Consider the following 14,623-nt stretch of genomic DNA (forward strand, 5'->3'; position numbering starts at 1 on the left):
AAAAATTTGTGAGATCTGATCAGGTTTATTTATTTTATTTGTTTTGCATAAAATCTGTGAGTGAATTTTATTCTGTATCAACTTTTTGAGTGGTGATTAGTGAATTTCTGTATATCTAATTGCTGTAAAGCGTGAGTTACCTGTAAATGGATTCAGTATGTGAAACCACTGAAACTAGCTCATAGTTTGTAATATTCTGGTCAGATACATAAATGTGTCCGTCCACTATGCAGCATTAATACTACCTTTGATTTTGTGTCATCAAGAATGATGCCAATATTGCAATCCTCTGCATTGACCCAAATGACAGCTAATTTGTGTTACATTGCAAGATATGGTCATTGTTGTGAGTTTTCATAATGAAGAAACAGATTAGACATTAGCCAAAAGCAAAATACTAAATATACTGTAATCCAATATAATAGCAGAAATTGTTGGAAATATTCAGCAAATCATATATCTGTGAAAATGATCCAACAAGAATTCTATTGAGTATTGCCAGCATTTCTGCCTTTTTTAAGGCATTAACAAAGTTGAATAGGATGACTGACCTTTTACCAAGATTCAGTAAGACACTGTACTTCTCATTTCTTCACCTGAAGCTTTTATGTAACTTCAGTTGTTGGATTGCTTCTTTTGCCTCAGTGTTTTTAGTCTTTGCTTGAGGATATTTTAAGGGCTTGAATGAAAGTGATACTGAGGCAGAGAAAAGCTGGTAGTATGAGAGGTTACAGTAATAGCATAGTCATTATCTTTTCATAGGAACAAGAGATGTTCTGTGTATGCAGATGTTCAACAATCAAAACTTTTGTTGGTAAATAATTAATCCATCATTTCCAAATATTAGACAGTAATGCCTCTTACATTGTTACCTTTAAAATTTCACTTTAATACTGTGAATCAATGTTAAGAGTGGCATGTTTACCTCAACAAAAGCATGTTATTTTTCTTCTCATCTTTTGTAGAGCAAAAATTGCTTGGAGCTTGGTCCTCCAGCAGAGGGAGAAGTTGTCCAGGTGAGATGGACTGATGGGCTGCTCTACGGTGCCAAATTTGTTGGATCAAACATCATTTACATGTACCAGGTAAGAAATGTTTGGTATGGTTCAAGTCATAACAAAAATTGTTAACACTTATGAGCAGGTTCATGGGAATTTAGAAGTTCTTTCTCTTACTTTGGTCTATCTAGGTTAATAAAAATACAATTCTTTATTGAATAGTTTAATATCCTTTTAAAATTGTTTTTGTTTGCAAATACCCTTTAAATTGATTAATTAGAAATATGTTCATTATGAAAAGCTTTATATATTTGAGTATTAAAGCAGAGAAATAAGAAAACGTTGAAAGCACTCATCAGGTCAGGCAGCATCTGTGGGTAAAAGATATAATGTTCCTAAATCAGAACTATAAAATGAGAAATGGGTTAGTTTTAAGTTTTGGAGAGTTGGGGAAGGGTGAATGGGAGGGAAATATTTCTAATAGGTTAAGTCCAAGGTTGTTGAGGCAGTTTGACTACTGGAATAACGAGGGCATTTAAAGAAAGAGAGAGAGAGACTGCAAACAAATGGATAGGTGAAAGCCGTGGAAGGTCTGAGCAGAAATTAATAGATAATCCTGGAAATTACCAATAGATCAGCTATTTTCTTCAGAGGGGGAGAAAACTGAACTAATATTGCATTTGGCAAGTATTACAGCAGAACTTTTTATTCATTGAATAAACAAAAAAAAGCAACTTAGCTAAAATTGTGGAATTCAATTATACAGGCAGTCCCTGAGTTACGAACGTCTGACTTACGGACAACTCGTATATATGAACCGAGGAAGGAGAATGCCATCCACCATTTTAAGTTGTTGCCGTTGACACTGTGTTGAGTGTTTAACTTTGTATTTGGCTTAAATTTTTCTTAGTAAGATTCACTCTGACCCCGCCCCCCCCGTTCCGGTCGGCTGGTGGCGTAGTCAGATCAGCAACGGGCTAGAGAACGGAGGTCCCCGAGTTCGATTTAGTGACAGACCACTCCCTTGCTGGGTTGATGTTGATCCAATGACTCCCATACCATCTGTGCCTGGTTGATGTCGAGCTTGCAACTTGACTTCGTAAAAAAAAACACTGCCACCTCCAGTTTAAATTCCCATGCGGAATATTGTAGAGGATCAAATGCCTAAACCCAGCACAGCCCCCACTTGTCCCATTTAACCTGTCTCAGTGCGGACCCGGGGAATTCGGTGCGGTGGTCCTTAGGACCCAGCGGACCTCGGGAGCCGGCGCAGGTCGGGACCCGCTGCCTGCAGTGTTTCTGTTCCATTGACGAGAAGCGATCGTCATTGAAAATAAAGTGGAAATAATAGGTCATTGGAAAAGCGTTAGGCTACAGTCGGTCAACGATCGGAACAATTTTAAAGGATAACGGATGAAGTGAGAATAATGGAGCATGTGAAAAGCCCTGCCCCGATGAAAGGTACAATTATTACTAAGCAATGCAGTGGTTTAATTATTGGGATACATACGTTTCTTAAATGTTTTATATGCATAGAAAGGTAAAATATGTACTACGTATCTGCTAAGACAAACGTTTGACTAACTGACGATAAATAATACCAGATGTACTTGTTCCGACTTACGTACAAATCCGACTTAAAGACGGACTCAGGAACAGAACTCATACATAACCCGGGGACTGCCTGTAGACTGAATAGAGCTGCTCCCTACAGCAGTCAACCAGTCTGTGCTTGGTTACTCCAGTATAGAGGAGACCTCAACATAAACCAGATGCAATGCACAGAGTTAGAAGTAATGCAAGAGAACCACTGCTTCACTGCTTGGGTTCCTGAATGGTGCAGAGGGTGGAGATGAAAGTGTAGATGCTGCGTTTCCTGCAGTTGCATTAGAAAGTGCTATGTGAAGGGGAATGATTGGTGAGATGAAAAAGTGAACCAGGGAGTGATAAAAGGAACAGTCCCTTCAAAGTGCTGAGAAGCAAAGGGAGTTAACGATGTATTCAGACCTCATCAGTCCTTTTAGGTGAAATGATTCACTGGTACTTCTTCCAGTCGAGTATTGCATATTGCCGCTAACAATGTAGAAACTAAAAGCAAACGGAATAACCACTTTTTAGAGCAGGTGCATTCATTCCACAAGGTAAGCTGACAGTTACCTATCAGTTTGATTTTCCACACCTTTCCCTCTCTGACCTCTCTGATGGTGGCTTCCTGCATTCATCCAACATGGCCCAATGTAAGTCTGAAGAACAGCACCTCATTTCTGTCTGGGCATGTTGTAGCTTTCTGAATTAAATGTTGAAACCAATGATTTCAGATCATTTCCGTTTGTATAAGATTGACTGGATCTGCTGCAACGTTGGTCATTTGTAACCTGAGCTTAGTATTTTTTGTTGTTCTACAGTACTACATAATCAGTTGGGCATCTCAGGGATTCTAGGTCTTGACAACAGATGTGACTTGCATTCAATGGCCACTTATCTCTTGTACCTAATAAATTGACCACTGCATATGTGTTCGTGGTCTTCTGCTGCTATAGCCCATTCACATCAAAGTTCAATGTGTTGTGCATTCCGAGATGTTCTTGTGCATACTCCTGTTGTAATGCATTGTTATTTGAGTTACTGCCACATTAAATACTAGATAGATGCTGGCTGATCAGATATTTGCATTAATGAGCAGGTGTATCAGTGTATCTAATAAAGTCGCCACTGAGTGTACATCTCACAGCTTTTACATATCTCTTCATTTAATTTCACTTTCTCTCGAAATGCCCTTATTAAATTATCAACTTGACAGCTCCATAAACAGTAGAATAGACTCCATAACCTGTGCCTCATTTTAAGAGAGCTATCCACTTTGTCCTAACCACCCTGCCTGAAACTTAAGGCTATAGTTTTTCTCTCTTTCCCAGTTCTGATGAGGGGTCTTAGACCTGAAATGTCAATTCTTCTTCTCTTTCCACTAATGTTTTCTCACCTGCTGAATGTATCCAGCAATTCTGAATTTTATTTTCAGATTTCCACCATCTACATTTGTTTTTGTTAGACCAGGATAATTCTGGGTCATGATCAAGAAGGGTGTGGGTATGATAATGAAAGATGAATATAAAGGGAAAAATAATAGCAGGAGGCAGGTAGCTGCACACAGGAATGTAGGAGACTGCCATTTGGCCCGTCTGTCTATACCTGCTTCCAGCACTGAGTCCCATTCTCTTAATCCCCTGTATCCCTGCAGCTTTCTCTCCCCTTTGAATCTTTGCCACTTAACTATTCAAAGGGAAAATTCATAATATCTGGTAACATGTCTTTTGTACATTGTGGGAGCCCACACCACCACAGGAAGAGACTGTAAACCACAAATATAGCTCATGAGTCAGACTGGTTACTTAGAACTGTGAGGCAGCAGCGCTAACTGTTACTCCCTCATGCCACCCAAGCAGATAGGTGTATATGAGCAGCTATTAAGTGAGCTATCTTCTCTGCTTCTGAAAACTTGTAGTGGTGGAAGAATGCTGATAATACAAATGTTATCAATCAGTAATTGAAACCATCAGATATCTGGAATCACAGTGTCCTTTACAACTGGTTCATGATTGACATGCCTATCATAATGCAGACTAATGAAGTAGCAAAATTGCACAAAGGATGGTGTCAGGCATCAAAGAACTAATGTTCACTAGGTTTCTTGACCTTGCTTTTCTTCAAATCATGCAATAGAATCAAGTACAACCGTGCTGTCAGATAACCCTCTCTAAAGTAGAGCACTAAAGTACTGGATAATTCTAATAACACACAAAATTCTCAACCTTGATTAAGTTATTGTAGTCTGTACTGTGATTGTCCAATTGATCTATGACTCTGAAGCAAATGTATAATTTCTGATCCATGACTGGGTAGCATATCATAAAATGTGAAGAAGCTGCATTCTGCAGTGTCATGATTCTGTTTGTCTTGAATCTGAAATAAACTAATCAAACACGAGGAAATCTGCAGATGCTGGAAATTCAAACAACACACACAAAATGCTGGTGGAACAGAGCAGGCCAGGCAGCATCTATAGGGAGAAACACTGTTGACGTTTCAGGCCGAGACCCTTCGTCAGGACTAACTGAAAGGAGAGATACTAAGAGATTTGAAAGTAGTGGGAGGAGGGGGAAATGCGAAATGTTAGGAGAAGACCGGAGGGGAAGCTAAGAGCTGGAAAGGTGATTGGCGAAAGTGATACAGAGCTGGAGAAGGGAAAGGATCATGGGACGGGAGGCCTTGGGAGAAAGAAAGGGGGGGAAGCACCAGAGGGAGATGGAGAACAGACAGGGTGATGGGCAGAGAGAGAGTAAAAAAAACAAACAACTAAATATGTCAGGGATGGGGGTAAGAAGGGGAGGAGGGGCATTAACGGAAGTTAGAGAAGTCAATGTTCATGTCATCAGGTTGGAGGCTACCCAGCCGGTATATGAGGTGTTGTTCCTCCAACCCGAGTGTGGCTTCATCTTGGCAGTAGAGGAGGCCATGGATTGACATATCAGAATGGGAATGGGACATGGAATTAAAATGTGTGGCCACTGGGAGATCCTGCTTTCTCTGACGGACAGAGCGTAGGTGTTCAGCGAAACGGTCTCTCAGTCTGCATCGGGTCTCACCAATATTTAAAAGGCCACACCGGGAGCATCGGACTCAGTACACCACACCAGCCGACTCACAGGTGAAGTGTCGCCTCACCTGGAAGGACTGTCTGGGGCCCTGAATGGTGGTGAGGGAGGAAGTGTAAGGGCAGGTGTAGCACTTGTTCCGCTTACAAGGATAAGTGGCAGGAGGGAGATGGGTGGGAAGGGATGGGGGGGACGAGTGGACAAGGGAGTCACGTAGGGAGCGATCCCTGTGGAAAGCAGAAAGGGGGGGAGGGAAATATGTGCTTGGTAGTGGGATCCCGTTGGAGGTGGCGGAAGTTACGGAGAATTATACGTTGGACCTGGAGGCTGGTGGGGTGGTCGGTGAGGGCAAGGGGAATCCTATCCCGAGTGGGGTGGTGGGCGGATGGGGTGAGAGCAGATGTTCGGGAAATGGGAGAGATGAGTTTGAGGGCAGAGTTGATGGTGGAAGAAGGGAAGCCCCTTTGTTTAAAAAAGGAAGACATCTCCTTCATCCTGGAATGAAAAACCTCATCCTGAGGCGGAGACAGAGGAATTGTGAGAAGGGGATAGCATTTTTGCAAGAGACAGGGTGGGAAGAGGAATAGTCCAGGTAGCTGTGAGAGTCTGTCGGCTTATAGTAGATATCAGTAGATAAGCCATCTCCAGAGATGGAGACAGAAAGATCAAGAAAGGAGAGCGAGGTGTGGGAAATGGTCCAGGTAAATTTGAGGGCAGGGTGAAAGTTGGAGGCAAAGTTAATGAAGTCAATGAGCTCAGCATGCGTGCAGGAGGCAGCGCCAATGCAATCCCAACCTCACTATAAAACCCGCTGATAAGGGGGGAGCTGTTGTTGTCTGGCGTACTGACCTCTGCCTGGCTGAGGCACAGCGACAACTCTCTGATACCTCCTCTTATTTACCCCTTGATCATGACCCCACTAAGGAGCACCAGGCCATTATCTCCTATATCATCACCAACCTTATCAGCTCTGGGGATCTCCCATCCACTGCCACCAACCTCATAGTTCCCACACCCCGCACTTCCCGTTTCTACCTCCTACCCAAGATCCACAAACCTGCCTGTCCAGGTAGACCTATTGTCTCAGCTTGCTCCTGCCCCACCGAACTCATTTCTGCATACCTTGGCACTGTCTTATCCCCACCTTGTTCAGTCTCTTCCCACCTATGTTCGTGACACTTCTCACGCTTTGAATTTTTTCAATGATTTTAAGTTCCCTGGCCCCCACCGCCTTATTTTCACCATGGACGTCCAGTCCCTATATACCTCTATCCCCCACCCGGACGGTCTCAAAGCTCTTCGCTTCTTTTTGGATTCCAGACCTAACCAATTCCCCTCTACCACCGCTCTGCTCCGTCTAACGGAATTAGTTCTTACTCTCAATAATTTCTCCTTTGGCTCCTCCCACTTCCTCCAAACCAAGGGTGTAGCCATGAGCACCTGCATGGGTCTCAGTTATGCCTGCCTTTTTGTTTGCTTTGTGGAACAGTCAATGTTCCAACTCTATATGGGTATCCGTCCCCCTCTTTTCCTTCGCTACATTGACGACTGCATTGGCGCTGCCTGCTGTACGCATGCTGAGCTCGTTGACTTCATCAACTTTGCCTCCAACTTTCACCCTGCCCTCAAATTTACCTGGTCTATTTCCAACACCTCCCTCCCCTTTCTTGATCTTTCTGTCTCCATCTCTGGAGACGGCTTATCTACTGATATCTACTATAAGCCTACAGACTCTCACAGCTACCTGGACTATTCCTCTTCCCACCCTGTCTCTTGCAAAAATGCTATCCCCTTCTCACAATTCCTCCGTCTCCACCGCATCTGCTTGAGGATGAGGCTTTTCATTCCAGGACGAAGGAGATGTCTTCCTTTTTTAAACAAAGGGGCTTCCCTTCTTCTATCATCAACTCTGCTCTCAAATGCATCTCTCCCATTTCCGGCACATCTGCCCTCACCCCATCCGCCCGCCACCCCACTCGGGATATGGTTCCCCTTGTCCTCACCTACCACCCCACCAGCCTCCAGGTCCAACGTATAATTCTCCGTAACTTCTGCCACCTCCAACGGGATCCCACTACCAAGCACATCTTTCCCTCCCCCCCCCCTTTCTGCTTTCCGCAGGGATCACTCCCTACGTGACTCCCTTGTCCACTCGTCCCCCCCATCCCTTCCCACCCATCTCCCTCCTGGCACTTAGCCTTGCAAGCTGAACAAGTGCTACACCTGCCCTTACACTTCCTCCCTCACCACCATTCAGGGCCCCAGACAGTCCTTCCAGGTGAGGCGACACTTCACCTGTGAGTCGGCTGGTGTGGTGTACTGTGTCCGGTGCTCCCGGTGTGGCCTTTTATATGTTGGTGAGACCCGACGCAGACTGGGAGACCGTTTCGCTGAACACCTACGCTGGGTCCGCCAGGGTAAGCAGGATCTCCCAGTGGCCACACATTTTAATTCCACGCCCTATTCCCATTCTGATATGTTTATCCATGGCCTCCTCTACTGTCAAGATGAATCCACACTCAGGTTGGAGGAACAACACCTTATATACCGGCTGGGTAGCCTCCAACCTAATGGCATGAACATTGACTTCTCTAATTTCCGTTAATGCCCCTCCTCCCCTTCTTACCCCATCTCTGACATATTTAGTTGTTTGTTTTTTTTTCTCTCTGCCCACCACCCTCCATCTCCCTCTGGTGCTCCCCCCTCCCCCTTTCTTTCTCCCGAGGCCTCCCGTCCCATGATCCTTTACCTTCTCCAGCTCTGTATCACTTTCACTAATCACCTTTCTAGCTCTTAGCCTCATCCCACCCCCTCTGGTCTTCTCCTATCATTTTGCATTTCCCCCTCCCCCCCCTCCCCCCCCCCCCCCACTACTTAAAGTCTTGGTATCTCTCCTTTCAGTTAGTCCTGACGAAGGGTCTCGGCCCGAAACGTCGACAGTGCTTCTCCCTATAGATGTTGCCTGGCCTGCTGTGTTCCACCAGCATTTTGTGTGTGTTGTATAAACTGATCAAGTTGTTTTCCAAAACCTTTCTGGATGATTCTGGCAGTAGTTAGTGCTGCCACCAAACTGCTCCAGCAACCTGAGTTTAATTCTGATATTGGGTGTTGTTTGTATGGGGTTTGCATGTTTTTCCTGTAACCATGTGGGTTTTGCCTAACTTGTCAGGTGTCTTCCCAGATTTTAGAAGTGTGCTGGCAGGTAAGTTGTTCTCAATGTAGATGATGGCTGGTGATTCAAGGGAATGTGGCCATATGAGAGAGGATAGGTTTCGGGGAATGAAGAGGGAGAATGAGACTGATGTCAATGAGTGTAAACATAGATTTGATAGGCTGAATGCCCCATTATATCACTCAAAGATGTGATAAATCTCAAATGCTGTTGCCATCAGCACTCAATGAACAATGCAGACACAATCACAAGAGGAAAAGTAGAACTTGTCTGGTTGCTTTGTAAAAGGCTGTATCATGAGATATTTTGCATCTACATAAGGATTCCCTGAAATACCATTGAATTTCATCTCAATTGATATCATTAAACGATATGGTAATTATAAATATAAAATGTTCCCCTCCTTTGTTTAAAAAAACAACTCCATTCAGTGTGTAAATTGACTTTGAAGGCCTGAACACAGTGAATTTGTTAAATCTTAACATTGCATAACATTAATTTAATGCTATAAATTCAATGAATGTGCCTTGCACAGGCATGTCACATGTAGCATTAGTTAATTTTATCAAGATTTTGCACAGTTAACTTGGCACTAAAATTGTATTGTAGTAATGCATTATGGCAACTCATTTGGTATTTTACCATATAACTAGATGTCAACAGAATACTGTGTAAATCACATCTTCAATCTTTTGTGCTCTCTCTGACTTTGAACTTTTCTAAGGGTTGAAAATACAGTGTAATTTGATAATTTTATGTTAAAATGTTGTGGTTGCCACCAGTTTTTTTTTAGTTTTTGCATTAAAATAACTTCAGTAATGGAATGGCATCTGATAGGTGAGATAAACTTGTCATTTTATTTTCTTATTAGATGCACACCCAACAAGCAGTAAATCACATCCTGCCTCTTCAGGGTCAATAATCTACAAGATTAAAACTTTGTACAAATGAGAACCCTTTTATTTCTTGTGAAATATTTTGCATTATATGTTTTCCACCGTGCCACGCTTACAACACAATTACTTTTCTATGTTCAAACATTCTTGACTTTTAGGACTACTTGTTCCTTTAAAATGAAATGTAAAGATGAATTTTAATTGAATATTTTCTGATTTATTTTCTTTATAGCTTAGTCTTATTTAGATACAGCAAAATCAATGCAGGCAAATACTTTGTAATTGTAAAACAAGAACAAATGTTGGTAAGAAAATATTTTTAATTTGTAAAACAGCAAATCAAAATACTGTTTGTAAAATGAACTGAGTAAATTAGATTACTTTTTTACAAAGGAGAGAGGCTCATTTTATGAGTCAACATGCAATTTGACAGTGTGATATGAAGTCTTAAAAGCTTAGTCATATTTAGCTCAAATTTTGATTTCATCTTTGGGAATAAGAACCATGTTTCATTAAGTTAAGCATGAATGTATTACTGGCATATAAATTTGCATTTTCATCGAACTTTATGGTTTCTTAGAGACTTTATCTTGTATGAATTTGGATCCAATGAGAGTCATTAGAATGACTCATAATTAGCTAAATGTTTCACTTGGGAGGTAGGTTAAAAATATAAAACAGCAACCTATCCTATCTCAATCTTTTGTATCTTGTGTTAAACGAAGTTAGCATGCAATCTGTTCTCAGGAGAATTTTTCATAGAATCAGTCTTGGAAACCTGTAGCATAGGAAGAGAAGATTTAGCCTAGAAATTAAAAATTTTGTTTCCTTACTAGGAAACATAAGAGACTGCAGATGCAGGAATTCAGACCAACAGACAACCTGCTGGCAGAACTGAGTCCTTTTGCAGTGCTTTGACCCAAAATGTCAATACTTTCTTTCCTTCCCCAGATGCTGCTTAGCTTGCTGAGTTCCTCCAGAAGATCATTCATCAATTTAGGTTCCTAGCTGTTGATCAGTAGCTTTGATTGCAGTGATATTGTGCTTACATTGAAGAGGATCCAGAGGAGGTGCACAAGAATGATCCTGGAATGAATGGGTTAAAGTATGAGGCACGTTTGATGGCCCTGGGCCTACTCACTGGAGATTAGAAGTATGAGGAGGGATCTCATTGAAATCTATTGAATATTGAAAGGCCTAGATAGAGTGAATGTGGGTAGTGGGTTTCCTATAGTGCAGAAGTTTAGGTCCAGAGAGCACAGCCTCAGAATTCACGGACATCACTTTAGAACAGAGATGAGGAAGATTTGTTTTAACCAGGGGGTGGTGAATATGTGGAATTCATTGCCACAGACAACTGTGGAGATCAAGTTTTTGGATGTATTTAAAGCAGAGTTTGATAGGTTCTTGATTAGTGGGGATGTTAACGATTATGGTAAGAAGGCAGGAGAATGTGGTTGAGAAGGATAATAAATCAGCCATGATGGAATGGTGGAGCAGACTTGATGTGCAGAATGGCCCAATTCTGCTTCTAAGTCATATGGACTTGTAGACTATTCAAGTACCTAATCACATGTTCTGCTTCCATCATTTCAGAAAGTGAGCCCTATCTTCCTAAATGATTTTTTTTCAGTTCTCCTTTAATTAATATTAATTAATTAATTAATTAATTAATCCTGTTGATTAATATTAAATCTGTGCCTCTCCAGATATAGATATGTATGGCAAAAAAAGAGGCCTTTTGACTTACCCACCCAACTTCTCAGTATACTCTTAGCTCCCCAATCTCTTCCTGTAATCTCCTATTCACTTCCAAATCCAGACTATAGACCACCTAACCCTTCTTAGTGTAAATATAAGGTTTCCAAGAAACCATAAAGTTGAATGATAATATAAGTCTATATGTCAGTAATAAATTGGTTTAAGTTAATGAAATATGGTTCCTGGGATCCAAATCCTCATTTGGAGTATTGTATTTTATCAGTCTGTTAAGAGGAAATGGTGGCCAGTGGTGTGGCATCTGGACTTGAAGGCGAGTGGTCCTGGGTTTGAATCTGACTGACTGCTCACACACTTTTCATCCATGTTGGATTGAGCATCAAGCTAGCAACTGGGCCTTGTGAAAAACCAGACAAATGCTAAAGACATGGCAAGGTTGCCGCCCGATGCGCCTGAAGGCACGGAAAGGAACAACGAGGGGAACTGAGTCTTCAATGTTCAGCGTGTCTTATTTACTCAATACTTTGTATGTCTAATTAACCCATCCTCCAGTCTCCCTTGTTTGAAAGATGGCCAGACTTTTCTTGTAGTAACTTCAGTTCTCCAATCCTCATCAGCAGGTCTCAACTGCATCTTTTCTAATTCTTTAAAGTCTCCTTGAGGTGTAATGACCAGCATTACACACAGTCCTCCTGTGGTGAACTTAGTTGTTCTCTGTGTAGTTACAGAGTCACATGGCTCAGTAACAGGCACACAGTGGACTCTTAGATCTCTAATCTCTTCTCAGAATCCTTTATTCACTTACAAATTTGGGCCATTTGACTGTCCAACCCTCTTAGTTGTGCTGTACCCAATCTGGGATGTCCATCTCCAACTTGGTCTGTCTGCCTCTATGTGGCTCATGGGATCTGAAGCCTCTTCTGGAGCAGCTTCTAACTTAAGGGCAGTCAAGCTTTCTGTCAGGTCAACATATGGTCTGCGAGTATCTTCTAAACACCATGACAGTTGTGGAACAATGCCCATTACTGTAGTTTTTAAGTAACTTCATTAATATGAATTCGGTCCTTGTAATACCTGGGGTTGAGGAACTTCTCTGTGTATGTGCTTTCAGAGATCTGGCAGTGTTTAGCATCGTGCTAGCTAAGCTAAGAATGACAGGTTATTTATTTTTGCTTCCTAGAGAGGCTGGCTCAGATAAGGAAGGGAGAGGGTGGTTGGAGGGATGATTACAACACATGCAATTTTGTTCATATCTTAAATCGACTAAAATAATAGGAAACAACCAATTTATTCTCCAGCTGTGCATCTTTGTTGAAACTACAAGGAAAATACTAATTTTCAAATAATGAATCAGATATATTTGTTTGATGTCCCTTCCATAATACAGTCCAAATTCTGAACGTTAGTGTGTTAGAGTACAACTCTGTATCTTGTAATTCATTATTAATTACAAGGAAAATTCTTTGGTTAGGCTAACTAACAGGTTAAGGGTTTAATATCCTCATATTATGCTTAATCACTATTTGCTAATGATTTTCCTTTCAAGGACAGTAATCTAAATGGGGTAAAGATGTAGGTCTGTATAAGTTTGGTAACATATTCAGTAACTGTGTCATAATCAGTTTCTCTTCTGAATTAAGTGCACAATGCACAAACATCCATTTAACAAAGAGGTGTACAATCTTCAATTAGCCATTTGTTAAGAATTATATTTACATCAGTTTATAATAACGTGCAACTTGTACATCTGAGCGGCGATTTGTGTATTTCTAGATGCAGGTTTCATTGTGATTTTACTACAATTGAAGCTTTTGACTGTGCATTGGAGTATTTTGTTTTGCTCTGGTACTACTGAGATGTGGGTTCAGTGCTGAGCTCCTGTTGTAAATCGGTGAGTATGCCAAATGTGAACCTGTTGGAATTTGAGGAAGTCCCAAGAAAGGGAGTTTGTGGAGTGCCTCCGAGATGGATTCTTAGAACAGCTTGTACTGGAGCCTACCAGGGAGAAGGCAATTCTAGATTTAGTGTTGTGCAATGAACCGCATTTGATCAGGGACCTAGAGGTAAAGGAACCATTAGGATGTAGTGACCATAATATGATATGTTTTAACCTACAATTTGAGAAGGAGAAGGGAAAATCGGATGTGTCAGTATTACAGTTGAACAAAGGGAACTATGGAGCTATGAGGGAGGAGCTGGCCAAAGTCCAATGGAACAATATCCTAGCAGGGAAGACAGTGGAACAACAATGGCAGGTATTTCTGGGAATAATGCAGAAGGTGCAGGATCGGTTCATTCCAAAGAGGAAGAAAGATCCTAAGGGGAGTAAGGGGCGGCCGTGGCTGACGAGGGAAGTAAAGGGCAGTATAAAAATAAAAGAGAAGAAGTATAACATAGCAAAGATGAGCAGGAAACCGGAGGACTGGGAAGCTTTTAAAGAGCAACAGAAGATAACAAAAAAGGCAATACACCAAGAAAAAATGAGGTACGAAGGTAAACTAGCCAAGAATATAAAGGAGGATAGTAAAAACTTCTTTAGGTATGTGAATAGCAAAAAAAAAAGACCAAAATTGGGCCATTGAAGACAGAAATGGGTGAATTTATTATGGGGAACAAGGAAATGGCAGACGAGTTGAACAGGTACTTTGGATCTGTCTTCACTAGGGAAGACACAGACAATCTCCCAGATGTAACAGTGGCCAAAGGAACTAGGGTAAAGGATGAACTGAAGGAAATTTATATTAGGTAAGAAACGGTGTTGGATAGACTGTTGAGTCTGAAGGCTGATAAGTCCCCGGGACCTGATGGTCTGCATCCCAGGGTACTTAAAGAGGTGGCTCTAGAAATAGTGGACGCATTGGTAATCATTTTCTAATGTTCTATAGATTCAGGAACAGTTCCTGCTGATTGGAGGGTGGCTAATGTTGTCCCACTTTTCAAGAAAGGAGGGAGAGAGAAAACAGGGAATTAAAGACCGGTTAGCCTGACGTCAGTGGTGGGAAAGATGCTGGAGTCAATTATAAAAGAGGAAATTACGACACATTTGGATAGCAGTAGAAGGATCAGTCTGAGTCAGCGTGGATTTATGAAGGGAAAATCATGCTTGACTAATCTTCTGGAGTTTTTTGAGGATGTAACTATGAAAATGGACAAGGGAGAGCCAGTGGATGTAGTGTACCTGGACTT

At 41.7% G+C, this 14,623-nt stretch overlaps 1 protein-coding gene across 6 annotated transcripts in view; it reads left to right on the plus strand.

Annotated features, from left to right (window-relative positions):
• Window positions 1-14,623, plus strand: part of LOC140729074 (lysine-specific demethylase 4C-like) — a 373,937-nt gene that overhangs the window by 332,662 nt on the left and 26,652 nt on the right. For all 6 annotated transcript variants that reach the window (XM_073048378.1, XM_073048374.1, XM_073048377.1 and 3 more), the window contains one exon: window positions 966-1,085. In XM_073048378.1, the coding sequence (XP_072904479.1) occupies window positions 966-1,085 (120 nt within the window). The remainder of the gene's footprint in view (window positions 1-965; window positions 1,086-14,623) is intronic.

The sequence above is a fragment of the Hemitrygon akajei genome, chromosome 6 (genome assembly GCF_048418815.1).
Source record: "Hemitrygon akajei chromosome 6, sHemAka1.3, whole genome shotgun sequence".
Classification (NCBI taxonomy): Eukaryota; Metazoa; Chordata; class Chondrichthyes; order Myliobatiformes; family Dasyatidae; genus Hemitrygon; species Hemitrygon akajei.